The sequence below is a fragment of the Pelodiscus sinensis genome, chromosome 6 (assembly GCF_052426305.1).
Source record: "Pelodiscus sinensis isolate ZL-2025 chromosome 6, ASM5242630v1, whole genome shotgun sequence".
Classification (NCBI taxonomy): domain Eukaryota; kingdom Metazoa; phylum Chordata; order Testudines; family Trionychidae; genus Pelodiscus; species Pelodiscus sinensis.
In genome coordinates, this window is record NC_143057.1 from 23,282,364 (window position 1) to 23,297,490 (window position 15,127).

Sequence of the window (15,127 nt, forward strand, 5' to 3'; positions counted from 1 at the left end):
AGGGCTGGCCAGGGGAGATGGGGGAGGGGGAACCGGCTGACGGGAAGCAGAGCTGGCTGGGAGGGAGTTGGTGGGAGCAGGGCTGGCCGGGGGCGGGGGGAAAAAGAGCAGGGAGGAAAGGGGGGGAGAAATCGGCTAGTGCGGAGCTAGACTGACCCCGGCGCATACAGATCCCAGGGTGCTGCCCATCCTGCACACGGTCCCGGCCCCGCCCCCACCCGCATAGTTGCATACTGCCTGGCTGGTAGACACCCTCACACAGCGTAAGCATGTCTACCAGCCAGGAAGTTTGCAACTACGTAGTGATACTCCTAATAATAATAAAACTTGCCTAATTAGAAAATACCGGACATGGACAGAACCCTCAAATACCAGACTGTCCGGTTCAAAACAGCAGCGCCACCCCTCACCCCCTGCTCGGCACCCGGCAGCACCCCAGCTGCTCTGCTCCGCGCCACTTCCCCAAGTCCGCCACTGTCGAAACTGACAAGCAGCAGGACTTAGGGAAGCTGCAGAGCAGAGCAGCTGGGGTGCTGCCGGGTTGGTCCTGCAGCACGCTCCTCACCCCCCTGCTCTGAAATAACTACTGCAGTCTGGGGGGTGGGAAGCCCACTCCCCTCCCGGAAACTCTCGGCGGCAGCGCGGGGCTTCCCCCACCTTCCTGCAAAACGGCGGAAGGTTCGTCCCTCGCAACGCCCTTCCCTACCCACCCCCCAGCCTGTCACAGTGCAGGTTCCGGCAGACCCGTCACAGGGGTATAATCCCCTTCCCCTCTTCTCCCCTTCCTTTCCCACCATGAGTGCCCATGGGGCTCACAGCAGCTCCAATTGTCCGGCTGGCCGAAGCACTTCCGGATTCTGGTTGGTGGCAGACTATCGGGAGTGCCGGACCACTGGATGGTGGACAACTGGAGTTTTACTGTAATTATCAGCAGAACTGACTTAAATGGGGCCTATGTGTTGTGTAGTCTTGCCTTAATCTTTGTATTCATGCCCATCAGTGTGAAAGAAGCTATTTGCATATATATTTTGGTGGATCTGCAACCACCCCTAAGCTGCAGCCCTCGGGATGTGCTGTGAGTATCATTGTGGCCCCTGGGGCTTCCAAAGTTGAGTAGCCCTGGATTATACGATCAACCAATCAACAACAGTCTCTGGTGGTGGTGTAGTACTGCTGCTAAAATAGACTCCCTGCATGCCTGTGCTCCTAGGGCCACTCCTCCCTACAAGCACCGCCCCCCCTGCAGCTCCCATTGGCCGGAAACGAGGAATTGCAGCCTGTGGGAGCTGAGTGGGTGGTGCTAGCAGAGAGGGGCAACATGCAAACCCTGGCTCCCCACCCCATGGGCGTGGGGCAGGGAGAGAGCCCATGGGGTGGGGAGCCAGGCATGTTGCCCCTCTCTGCTAGCACCACCCACTCAGCTCCCACAGGCTGCAGTTCCTCATTTCCGGCCAATGGGAGCCTCACCGAGCCGCCTGCTGGGAGCCACTGGTGGTAAGTGCTGCCCAGTGGAATGCCGCACACCAATCCTCAGCCTCCTCCCATAACCAGCACCCCAAATCCCATCCCTGCCTCCTGACCACAGGCCAGCACCCACACCCTCTTGTGTACCCTTACCTCCTTGCGCACCCCAAATTCCAGCCCTGAGCCCTCTCTCAGAGCCAGGACCCAGTCTGTTGCTTTAACCATTGAACAACTCTCTCCTCTGATATCAGGGCCCAGCCTTACCATATACTGTATTGGTCTGCAAGCAGGTGTGAGATTCCCAAAGGGGCAAAGCAAAATTAGCTTACTACACGATTCCAGTCTTAGCAGTGGAGGCAGGAAAGTAAGACTGTTGTCCCTCACACCCACACTGAAAGTCTGTGGAGAGGCCCCAAAGGGTCAGTCAGCTGTGTTGCTGGTGCTTATTGCCAGCCCCTGGCAAAAATAACCCATGCAGAATACAAGGCAGGCTAAGGTAAAGAAAACTTTTGCCACTACTGTACTATCCATTAGAGAAATTTTTTAAATGACATTTTATAGTAAATAGAGCCCTAGCTATATAGGCAGTTATTATTAAAACTAGGGATGTAATAGTGTAGTTGATTAACCGATAAAATCTTATAAGTTAATCAGTGTTTCCCAATTTTATTTGGCCTTTTCAGCTTTTCAGAATTTCAAGGAACCCCTAGGTTTGTCAAGCCAAAAAAAAAAAAAGCAGAACCCACCAATGGGTAAGGAAAAAAAAAATCACATTCCTTACCCAAAATCCCACCCCTTTGAGGCCCCATCCTCTCTGTTTCTCTTCTCTCCATCACTTGTTATCCCCAGCTCGTATACACTCTCAGTGAGTTGAGACAAGAGGTGCAGGCTCTGGGGTGGGAATGAGGGATTTGGATGTGGGAAGGGGTGAGAAGTGCAAGTTCTGGGAGGGAATTTGGATACAGGAAAAGGGGCTGGCTTGGGGAAGGGGCTCCAGGCTGGGCAGTGTTGGGATCAGGTGGAAGGTTGGTGTGCCGAGCAAATCACAGGCTTGTGGATGTGAGGGTGCAGGAGTTTGGGTTGGATATGTGAGAGGCTCAGGGCAAGGAGGCTGGGAGTATGATGGGCTCAGGACACAGATGTGATGTGTGAATGGTGCAGGAGTGTTGTGGCAGAAGACTGAGGATGTGGAGATGCAGGAGTTTGGGGATGTAAGAGGTTCAGGACAGGGGGTTCCAGTGTATGCCAGGCTCAGACTTGGGGTCAGGTGGTGCAGGATATGATGATGCTGCAGTGAGATGGGGATCTGGCCCCAATTGGGGGCATGCTGGCCAGGCTTCATTTTTAAATAAAATATTATGGCAATCTCAAAAGGTTTTAGCATTGTCTTTATTTATGAGAGGGGCGGGGAACCTGTTTTGAGTCAAGAGTCACTGACCCACAGAAAAGTCAATTGGGGCTACACAAGTGAGATGCAAAAAAAACCCTCCCCCCCCAAGCCTCATTAATGAGGTCCAAACTGTGCTGGAGGGGACAGGGTGCTAGTGAGTGCTGGGGCCAGGGAGAGGGTGCTGCTGGGTGGCAGGATGCTGGCACAGGTGGCAGGGTGCTGGGGCAGGATGCTGGAGTCAGGGATATGGTCCTGCTGGGCACTGGAGTGGGTGGCAGGGTGCTGGGACAAGGAACAGGGTGGTGCTGGGTGCTGCGGTGGGTGGTAGGGTGCTGGGGCCAGAGACAGAGTGGTGCTGGGTGTGAGGGTGGATGGCAGGGTGCTGGGGTTGGGGACAGGGTGCTGCTGTATGCTGGGGTGAGTGGGGCCAGGGACAGGGTCCTGGGGTGAGTGGTAGGGTGCTGGGTGCTAGGGTGGATGGCAGGGTGCTGGGGACAGGGTACTACTGGGTGCTGGGGACAGCGCTGGTGGTGGCAGGGGACAGAGTACTCGTGGGGGGTCTGGGCAAGGGATGCAGGCAGCTGGGACCAGTACCTGGCAATCCTGCAGCACCTCTGGTTTCCAGGAAGTGTGCAACTGCACTCCCCCTCCCCAAACTGCTGGCGTGCGCGCTGCCTGAACAGCAGGGACTTTTGCACTCCAGCAACTTACTTCCCCGATGCGTCCTGCAGGGAAGGGGAGTTTGGGGAGCCCCAGGGCAGAGAGCGCTGCCTGCACAGTCGGAGCTGCACAGACCCGGGTCTCCTGACCCCCACACTAGGCAGAAAGGCAGCGGAACTAAGTGACCGGGTGCCACAGCCCCAGCTGTTCAGGCAGCGCGCGCCGGTGTATAGGCAAAAAGTGAAACCTCTCCGTTTTTGTGACCGTCACAGTTTCTGTCATACATACATGACATTTGGTACAACTGCTCAGGAATTGCTACCTTTGCTGGCTGGTTGCAAATTCAGAGAAACTGTGTTTTTTGGTAGAAAAATCTCTCAATTTGCTACCTCCTGTCTAACGGACTCAGGGGATGCTGGCAGTGCATCCCTTCCCGCTGTGGGTCACCTCTGTCTGGCACCCCCCTAGTGTGCCGGCTGGGAGCAACTGTTCCCCTCTGCCCGCGCCTCACTACGCCTCTGCATCTCCAGGAAGGGAAACAAGTGTGCTGCTTCTTTAAGAAGCTGCTTGGCTGGCACTCTCTCTTTCAGAGGGGCCAGGGGAGTGCTGGTTCCTCGGAGCACCAATTGAGAAACAACGTTATAGATTCAAGCATTTCCCTCCCACCTCCCTCGCCAGTACATTTTTTAGCAGGCTGACCAGCTGCCTGGCTTAGTCCTGGCTCAACACAGGCTGTTGCTTTCCCTAGTGGAAGCCGCACAAGAAAGGAGGGGGGGGGGGCAAGATTTTTGTCCCCACTTGCAGTTACCTGCACACAGCCCCAAGCTCTGCGGCTGTCTCCAGCGGGCAGCCCAAATCCTCGGCCACGGCAGCAGCCCCGTCCTCCGCCACCGGCTCCTGCAAAGCCAGGTCCGCCCTTTGCAGGGTCTCCTTCCAGAGCGCGCCCAAGGAGCCCACGTGAAACACGCGAGTGTGCAAATCGGGCACCTCATATTCCGGCACCTTGCTGCTAGCGCTCTCACTGCTTCCAGCCATGTCTACAGCACACGGGGAGGTCAGCGGCCCGAGGGCCCGCTGCATGCTGGGATTTGTAGTTTCCCATCCGCCTGTCTCTTTTCTGCAATTAAGAGGCTCAGTTCCCAGGCAGAAATCCAACGTGGTGGTTTCCTTGCACCCTATCGCATTGTGCGCACGGCAGCGCTAGCTGTTAGAGCACTGTGTTCAGGCCCAAAGTGGCCCAAACCTTTGTGACAATGAAATAGCCTGCTAAGAAACTAGCTTCTTTTTTACTACTTGATATTTATTTATTTTTAAAAGGTTTTTTGATTGTCTAATAAAAACCTGAAAAATTAGCACAGCTCTAATTGCAGATTCACCATATAAACAAAATGATGATAGCAGGTGACTCTCCTATGTCATGGTGTGGGATGTCAAGACAATGCTACATATGTGAATATTTTTAAAGAAAACAATTACTGGAAAAATAGCTTTACTCTATTAAAGTGCCTTTAATCCAAGGCATTTGTTAGCAGCGTGTTTTGATAGCTTCCAAGTAAGCATGGTTCTTTTCAAAAAATTATAGAGAGAAGTCACCTGCCTGGAAGAGATTACACTCTAAAGTTCTCAAACTGCAACCTGATCTAGAGCCCCACTGACATCAGAGGGAGTATAAAGGTCCTGACAAGTGTAAAGGTCCTGTTGTGAGGTTCACATGGCAGGATTCAGACCCACAGACCATGTTGTGCAAATGCCCAGGCAGGTGGGTAACTGAAATGGAACTACTCAGTAGCAAATTTAATTCCGGTTGCATGGATTTTCTAGCATTTGTCAAAATATTTGAAAGGAAATTTCTCTCTGAATTTATTGCTTTATCTTGTCAAAATTACATGTAATTTTTTAACAAAATGAAAATGTTGTATTTAGCATTTTTGACCAGTTCTAATATTTAGGGTAAGCACCATAGTGGGCAATAAACAAATGATAAGATACAAAAGACCAATCAGTTAAGCTAGCATAATGTTGTTAGAAAATTTCTAATGCTTATTTTTCTCTATTGAGCTTTTCTCCCTATGGCTACACTGCCGGGGGGGTTTCGGAAGAAGATATGCAAATTGCACTCACATTTGCATATCTTCTTCCGACTCTTTTTGCAGAAGAGGTTTTTCCAATATTTGGCCCCATGTAGAGGCCATATCAAGGTTTGCAAAAGAGGGTTTCATCTGACATTTGGCCCTGTCTATACGGGGCCAAATATCAGAAAAACCTCTTCCACAAAAAGAATCGAAAGAAGATATGTAAATGCAAGCACAATTTTCATATCTTCTTCTGAAAATAACGGCAGTGTAGCCATATGAGCAGGGGTGGCACATGAGCCTAGACAAACTAGGCAGTTGCCTAGGGCGCCGCTGGCCCGGGCGCCCAATGATGATGTCACAGGGCGCTGGAGTGCCCCGTGATTGCGTCACAGCTATTGATGGCCGTGCAGGCGGGGGCGCCAATCGCGCCTTACACCTGGGGCGCCAGCTGCAGCAGCCGGCCTGGGGCCGCTCCTGCGTATGAGTTACTATATGTCTAACATCAGGTGCTTCACAGAGACGTGCATGAAACCCCATACTGGACAATTATGGAATCATCTGGCTTTAGGAGAAGTTTCTTCCAAATTCACCAAACCACTATTAGTACTTTTCTGAGAAACAAAACTATGAACCTTTTAGAAAAGAGTATATTTTAGAGTGCTGCTTGAAAGAGGACATGACATGACCAGAAGGAGTCAGAAAAACAGGTCCATACAAAAGCTACTATGTGGAAGGAGCAATGAATGGAGTGTGGGGGACAACAAGTGAGGTTTGTCCTGAAACTTTGGTAAAGGGAAGACACTAAAGAGGAAGGATATAAAAAAACTTTCTTAACTTCCTGGGTTGTCTGTTGGCTTGCCTGATTTGAGTATGGCCCATGACTATCATCTCACACCAGACTTTGGGAGGTAACCAGATTCCATGGTTTGGTGTAGAATTTGCCAGATGAAGTAGATGAAGAAATTCCCGGGGGGACAACATCTCTGCCAGCCACCATTCCTGTCTTCACTGTGGCTAAACTCTCTTCACTTCTTCTGCACTGATGGAAATGGGGTCTCGTAGAAAGATTGAGGTCACTGTCTGATGTAGTTGATCTCTCACTTGGTGTTTTTGTTGAGTGGCCTTTTTGTACTCTCCACCAATTGGGAGGCTATGAAGTTGGGCCAGAATTTTGTGGTTCAGTATTCTGTCATATTAGCAGCTTTGAGATGTCGTAGAAAGGCCCAAGCATGGCAACTAGCGTGTGTGAAGTTCACACCTTCAACACATTCAATTCACCGCTGGCATCTGGCTGAGTCTAAAGACTCTTAATAGGGCCTTCACAACCTATTTTCCTGCCTGACTGGTTGTACTGCTGGCAAAGCCATCGGATGGTTCAGGATAACAACCTGCAGGTCCTAGGGCAGCCCAAAGGACTATTTGGGGGCCTGGTATCTGGAGAAAAGGTGAAGTCTGTCTTCACAATTGCCAGTGGTGGTAGAAAGCGGAGCAGCCCGGCTCAGGTCGCTTCACTTCCTCAGTTCCCAGCCATATAACCCAGGTAGTGGGTTTGGAGGAAGGGGTGGAACCGCTCCACCACAGTCACAGGAGAGGCTAGGAAGTGGAGTGACATGGCTGGGAGCCAATGGAGTGAAGCTGGCTGGAAGTAGGACACTCTGCTTCCCACTGCCATGGTGAGTGTGGGAGTGGGTACCTCCCCTGCTGCTGGCGCCACATTCCCACTAATCCGCTGGGCATGTTGTTCAGGGGAGGGGGTTTGGGAAAGGGGAGGAATAGGTACAGGATGTGGGCAGAGTGGATCAGGAAGAGGCAGGCAGGGGTGAAGCAGGGGCGGGGCTTTAGGGAAGGGCTGGATTGGGGGTGGTGTGTGGGCAGGAAGGTGAGGCCAGAGGCAGAATGGAGATGGGGCTTGTCCCGGGTTCTGCACCACCCTAGGAATGGCTCTGATTGCTAGTGCAGGTCCTGGGTCTCTTTTGTCCAGCAGGGAGTGTTTTCTTTCATGAAGCACAATGCTCTTCCTGGTGGCAGCAGTGCTGAGGCAAACATATCTGATAACATTCTGGTGTCATAGGGATTCGGTCACCACGTTTTCAATGTCTTTCCTCTAGCAATCCCAGTTGACTCTGGTCAGGTTCCATTGTAGGATTCATTTCAACAGTATCACTGGGATTTTGTGGATAAATCTGTAACATTTCCATATAACCATGTATCATTCTCATATAACTTTGTATTAAGAGAAACTTTGTACGTCCTTATAGAGAGAGAGAGAGAGAGATCTTGTCTCTTTATGTTATAGGTCTTAGGAATAGTTAAGGTAATGAAAATATTCTTTTGCTGGGAGAAGAATAGATCTCTCCCCTTTCCTTGATTGCCCTGTTGAAATGAATGAGGTGTAAATGGAGAATGAAAGGTGAGCACCTCCAGCACCAGTTGCAAGGGTGGAGAGGGGCTGAGAGCCAGATCCAAGACAATACCTGTGAAGTAACATGATCTTGGTAACTAATTGACCATTATCAATGGTAAATAGGTCATTAGAGGAATGATAGGAGTTACTATAGAGAACTTTCTGGGTGTCTGGCTGGTGAGTCTTGTCCATATGCTCAGGGTTTAGCTGATCACCATATTTGGGGTTAGGAAGGAATTTTCCTCCAGAGTAGATTAGCAGAGGCCCTGGAGGTTTTTCGCCTTCCTCTGTAGCATGGGGTACAGATCACTGCTGGAGGATTCTCTGAATCTTGGGGTCTTCAAACTATTTGAAGGCTTCAATATCTGAGATATAGGTGAGAGGATTATTCTAGGAGGGGGTGGGTGAGATTCTGTGGCCTGCATTGTGCAGGGGGTCAGACTAGATGATCATAATGGTCCCTTCTGACCTTAAAGTCTATGAGTCTATAAGTGAGCTCATTGAAAAGAAGACTGGACATACAGATGGCCCTGGGAGTTGAGCAGCAAGTGCCTACCCTTGAAAGAACTCTCTTTGAAGCATTAAAAAAGGCGAGGTGTGGAGTAACTGGCTTCATGAGAGGGATAAATATGAGGTATCTTGCAGAAGGACCCCGGGTTTTCGTCTTGTCAACATCGGAGCATCGATCCAGATCGGCAGAAGCCCGGCTCCAATCCTCCCCCATCTAACTCACCTAGCTAGTGTAGTTAGGGAGAGCAACTATTGGTAACAACAAGACAGAGTGTACGTGTGTGTGTGTGTGTGTGTGTGTGTGTGTGTGTGTGTGTGAGTGACTGAGGAGTGCATGAGAGTAATATATCAGGGTATGTCTACACTAGCTCGTTAGTTCGAGCTAGGTAGGCAAATGAGGGCAACCGGAGTTGCAAATGAAGCCTGGGATTTAAATATCATTTGCATCTTCCCAGGCACCGCCATTTTTAAATCCCATTTTAAATACGCGGCATGGAGTAGGTAGTTTGAATTAGGATCTCTAATTCGAACTACCGGTACACCTCATTCCTAATTCGAACTACCTACTCCATGCTGCGTGTAGCCGCGGGCACGGAGTTCGGACTAAGGGGGATTTAAAAATGGTGGCTCCCGAGAAGGTGCAAAATCCCGGGCTTCATTTGCAACTCCGGTTGCCTTAATTTGCCTACCTAGCTCGAACTAACGAGCTAGTGTAGACATACCCTCATATGCATATGATAAAGTGTTGATTGATCTATGTATGTTCAATAAATGTGGCGTGTTGTCTTATCCCCCTGAGAAGATCCCAGGTGCTTCTTTTAAGCACAACAATTTTGATGCCAACATGGATGATGATGGACCTATGTTGGTTGTTGGGGAGCCTGGGAAGTATTTGTGAGGATGCATTGCCAGCAAGCAGAATGTAAAGTTGCTTGCTGTTTGAGATCAAAGACCAGTTTCAGATCGGTGGACATCCAGTCCATGAGGTCTTCATTGTCGGCCTCATTTACTTCATAGTCCCACAAATGTGGCTGTTACAGTCACCAATGTATAGGACTAGAATTGGCTGGGAGTGCTGGCTTTGGCCATTTTAAATTAGGGGCTTATGCATTGTTAATATACAACTCCTCTGTCTCGATGGGAGTGGTATAGGTGGGTTCTTTTTTCATCTAGGGCTGGGGGGAAACATCAACATTTATGATGGTGTTCTTCACATAAACAACCAATCCATATTTTTTATGATAGTGGCTAGTCATGAGGTTGTAATCATGGATATGGAGGTGGCTAGCCTGTTGTTCACTGGCGATGTGAGTTTCTTGGAGCATGAGGATGTCAATGTTATGCATCTTCAGCATGTTTGCAAGATACTCATGTTTCACTCAAAAAATCCCTCCATACTACACTTGAGGATCCTTGTTTCAGAACCTATGTGTCAAGTTAACTGAACTGAAGAGGGCTCTTATGATGGTTTGAGTTGTTCTGAAGACTGGGAGATCATTAATCAGTGTTCAGTCACCAGGTTAATGGCATTAGTCATGATTTTGATGCTGAGCAACATGTCTACTTGGGCAATTAAGTCATTCTGGCCCAACACCTCAATAATGGTCTGCCACAAAGTTATTGCTCATGCCAGTGCTTTTCAGTGTTTACATGAAGTTATATGCCTTCAGTGAAGTCACACAGATTTGCATATGTGGATGATCTTGCCCTAGCAATGCAAGTAACCACCTTCAACAATGTCAAGTCCACCTTGAATAGGGACTACCAGGAAGGAATATTTCTGGAAATGGAGGCTCATGCCAACCCTCACAAAACAAAAATCACTGCATTCCATTTTGATAACAGGAATGAGAAGCGCACCCTGAAAATGACCTTCTGCAATAGCACTGTGCAACATGATCTTACTCCAAACTATTTCAGACTGAAGCAGAATCACCTGCTAAACTTCCATGCCACCTGAAGAAGGCAGCTAGCAAGATTAAGACAAAGGTCGACCTGCTTCAGAAACTGGCAGACACAAGCTGAGGAACATCAGCATCAATATTATGGACATTAGAGATGGCCCTTGTGTTCTTTGTAGCCGAATACTGTGCAGTGGTATGGACCAGAAGTAGCCACATTCGACTTGCTGGTGTCCAAATGAACACTGCAATGTGGAGCATCAATGGAATCCTCAAGCTGATCCCAACACCTTGTCTGCTGGTGCTGTCACACGTTGCTTCCCCCATCCCTTTGCTGCGATGCCACAACCATTTGGGAATTCCAGAGGACTATGGAAAATGAATGCTTTCCCATTCACCAGGATCTTACCAATGTCCCTCACACATTGCTCGAAGTCACCTAAGGCCTTTTGAGCCCATGCATTTAACTTTCAACAACGCAACCCAATGAAGCTTGGAAAGTTGAATGGAACTCACAAAAAGTCACAAATAAACATCTTGTGAAAGACCTGACACAGGCAATCCCTCAATGCAATCTCCCAGAAAGCTCATGGGCAATCCTAAACTATATCCACACAAATATGACAGAAGTAGATATTTGCTGTATAAATGAAAAATTAAAGACTCTCCAAAGTATGATAGTTGTCACCCAAAACAGACTGTGGAATATATAACAACTCAATGTGCAATATACAAATATGAAAGAGGCATCACAGCAATACACTCTGCTACTTAAGTCATAATTATCTGGCTTATAAATGTAAATTATATATTTTTGCTCTATCTTTAGATTAGCCATAGGAAAAAGACTCTTCTCATGCCTCAAATTAAAGCTGCCCATCTTCACTGCTGAGGCTTTGCAAAATTCCATTCCCACCTACATCTTTTACATCAGTCATAGCTATACCATGTTCATAACACATCATTTCTTTTTGACTGCTCCCTCTGCATCCATCACTCTTTTTTATTAGTGCCACTCCTTGGCCTTGCAACAGCATCCTGATTAAAGGTTACCTCTTTCTCTTACACTTATAAATGCCCTCTCCCCAATAAGATGTTTTATGAGTTATTCATTCCACATTCAAAAACCACATCCCACTCTTTGTTCTTTATTGTATAATAACCTCTCTTTGAAGCAGATCCTCTTTTCTCTGATGTACACATTAATCATTGTACATCAACCGGCACTGCATGAATAATAATATAATCTACATATTGAAAACACAGCTCCGCTGACACATAGCCACTTCTGGGATGGAGGATGGTGGCCTGGAATAAAACCAACACATGGCAAAATACTGTGAGCAGAGAGGAGAAATTGTGTCCAAGGGAACTGGGGGCCATGCTATGTCTTATGAAATGTTCCCTGGATTTTTAAAGCTGATGCAGAGCCAACAAGATTTGAAGGTCTACTCCAAAAGACCCAACACAAAAGAGGTTTGAAATTCAGTGGGTTGGATGGTACCCTAAGGTGAAGAGAAATGCCACCAAGGAATTTGCCAGCACAAGAGGGTTCTTCTGATACCACAGAGCTCTCATTGGGATGAGGTCTGTGGCTGACGCCTGCAGTGTTCCAGTATTCTTGCAGCTGAAATGTTTCTTTGAAGTTTCAGTCAAGTGTGTTGTAACCAGGGTTGCCAACCTGTGTTTTTAAAAGGTACTATTTTCTTAGTACCCCCGCATCACTTCTCCTGATATTCTTATTTATTATCATTATTAATAACTATAATTAATCATAAGCAATACTCACCTGCATTTGCCATTGGCATTTCTTGCTGCTTTGTGTAGCGCTTAGGAACTTTTCCTCTTGTTGTACAGAGATGAAAAAATATGGCACATTTAGGCTGTGTCTAGACTGGCAAGTTTTTCCGCAAATTTGCGGAAAAACTTACCAGCTGTCTACACTGGCCGCTTGAATTTCTGCAAGAACACTGATGATCTCATGTAAGAAATCAGTGCTTCTTGCGGAAATACTTTGCTGCTCCCGTTCAGGCAAAAGTCCTTTTGTGCAAAAGTTTTTGCGCAAAAGGGCCAGTGTAGACAGCTCAGATTTGTTTTCCGCAAAAAAGCCCCGATTGCGAAAATGGTAATCGGGGCTTTTTTGCGCAAAAGTTTGTCTAAATTGGCATGGACACTTTTCTGCGAAAGCACTTTTTGTGGAAAAGTGTCCGTGCCAATCTAGATGCTCTTTTCCGCAAATGCTTTTAACGGAAAACTTTTCCGTTAAAAGCATTTGCGGAAAATCATGCCAGTCTAGACGTAGCCCTGTTGTATTAAAGGACTTCAGGCAACTGTAACTGTAGCCAAGTTATTATGCTGACTGAATCTGTGCATGTGGCAAAGTATTAGACAGTTCCAAAGAGAGTAGCTCCTCCCAGAGAGAAAGTTCTCAGGGTGACCCTGAGAGGAAGGTGAAGGGAAAGGATGCTTCCTGCCCAGAAAAGAAGATGAAAATGTTTTGGAATCAGCAGCTTCAACAACAGTTGAGAAACTGCCTCTGTCCCTGATTTGGTGGTTTTTAGGCTCATGCTTGTTGTATAACCCACCAAGAACGAGACTGCAAGGTCACACACTGTGTTAGGAGCGGTCTCCATTCCCACCTTGTTTTTATTGTGGAGTTTCTTTGTAATTGGCTAGAAGAAATGTGATGTAAAGTAAATGACACCGACTGGCGCCTCAGCCAATGAAGTAGCTGAGTGGCAAAATACCAAAATCAACCGCAAAGAATAAAAACTGGGGGTAGTTAATATTACATTCGGAGATAGTTTAAAAAGCACCTCTGCTTGAGTCAAATCCTCTCCCACACAAATGGTGATGTTTATTTTTAAGACTTAAAATGAATCCACTCTTTAGACACAAGACATTAAGTGCTTTTGAGACAGAAGAGACCCAGGCCAGCATCACAACTCTTCCTTCCCCAGACCCAGCCTGCTCTGGGGAAAAGTGTCTCTTCAAAGATGCTTTTGATATGCTCTATGTAGGTTTTGGGATTGCAGAATAGCAAACACTACTGTGTTGGGTTCGGGGAAGGGAGGCCAGGCCACTGAGGGGCCACTGGGCATGGGGCATAAGAGGGTAGAGGTGCTGGGCAAGGGGGCAGTTTGGCAGAGCATGATGGCAATGCAAGACTAGGATTGGGAGAGCAGGCAGGAGGGAAGTGCAGGGGTTAGGAGTGAAGGCAGCACTGTGTGGAGGTTGAGGTAAAGGGGGCACATTGGCACAATGCATGCATTTGTAGCTAAAGGGTGCAGCAGTTGGGGAGCTTTGCACTTCTACAGTACTTTCCACCACCAAAGCGTTATTATTCATATGCAAATTAACAACATATACTGTCTGACTCAGTCCTGAGTCCTGTAGTGTAAACAGCTTTTTTATTTTTAATGTGGGGCTTTACATATCAAGGCAAGGGTATGAAGACTATCTCAACACAATAATGTACATGAAAGTTGGATAGAGCAGGGCTCACACTTTATTTTTAAAGCCCAAATGGTAGTATTTATAGTAGATTTATTAGCCCAAACACCTGTCTCAAATGTTTACACCTTCTCTATTTTGACATGTGCAACACTCTATCCACAGCTCTCACTCCATTCATTCTTTCAGCACTCTGGAAAGCCTGTGTTATATTCTGTGTGTGTCTTTTGTTGCAATCTGTTCTGATAATCTCATACGTTTCATTAAAGGCAGTGCAAGGAAGGAAGCAGGAAGCTGAGGCACAGAGAAATCAAATGGCTTTCCTAAATGTAACTGAGGGAAACCTGTCATATCCAACCCCAAGGCCCACCAGTGTAATGATAAAAAGTGTGTTTTGTTTGGATTCTAGTTACATATTTTTCCTTAATCTTTTTCACAAATTCTTTGCTATGCTTTTGGCCAGAACTATTTGTACACAGAGGCTTTAGAGTTTAATGTCTTGGGTTACTTATTTTAAGTAACCCTTGTATTGGGTTACTTATTTTAATCTTGAATTAAAGCACAGGTAAAGAATATGAGTTGTATTATCTGTCACAGGTGGGAATATGGATGTGTGCAACCCAGTTTCACTTAGTAGTTTGGTAAATATGTCTTATTGTTCATTCCAATATTGCTAGCATTTTTTAAAAATATGTATTGGTTAGAGGTTTGCAATTAGGAAAATTTCATAGTATACAAGATATTTTTTACAGGAGGAAACAGTCATGTGGTTAAAGCATAAAGCTTAGCTATTCAGGAGCTATGAGTTTTATTTCCATATTTACCACTGACTTATTTACTCTGTATCTGTGGAAAAGTCACTTAACTCCTTTGTGGCTCAGTTTACTCAACCATAAATTATGTATACTGATATTTTACCTCTCTAGAGGAGTGTTTTGAGGATGAATTTATTATTGCAATGTGTTTTGTGAATCTCAGGTAGAAATTGATACTGAAGTCCAAATCACAGAGGTAGCGTCTACACAACATCCTTACCTCGCAATAAGCTATGCAAATTGCACTAGGTAAATTGCAGAGCTTATTTCTACGTAATTTTGAAATAAAGCACTATTCCAACAGGTCCCTTAACCCTCATGGAATGAGGATTACAGGGAAGCCAGAATAGCGCACCCATTATTTTGAAATATATTTCGAAATAACAGGCGCGTTTAAAGACACAGAATAGCTATTTCAGGATACTTCTGTTATCCCAAAATGACCCCGCTGTCTA

The 15,127-nt window shown here is 46.9% G+C and overlaps 1 protein-coding gene across 1 annotated transcript in view; it reads right to left on the minus strand.

Annotated features, from left to right (window-relative positions):
- SNAPC3 (small nuclear RNA activating complex polypeptide 3) overlaps positions 1-4,592 on the minus strand; it is a 28,252-nt gene extending 23,660 nt beyond the window's left edge. Inside the window, exon 1 of the mRNA XM_006117825.5 lies at positions 4,323-4,592. Coding sequence (XP_006117887.3) covers positions 4,323-4,549 — 227 coding nt within the window. The 5' untranslated portion in view covers positions 4,550-4,592. The remainder of the gene's footprint in view (positions 1-4,322) is intronic.
- Between the last annotated feature and the right edge of the window lie 10,535 nt (positions 4,593-15,127).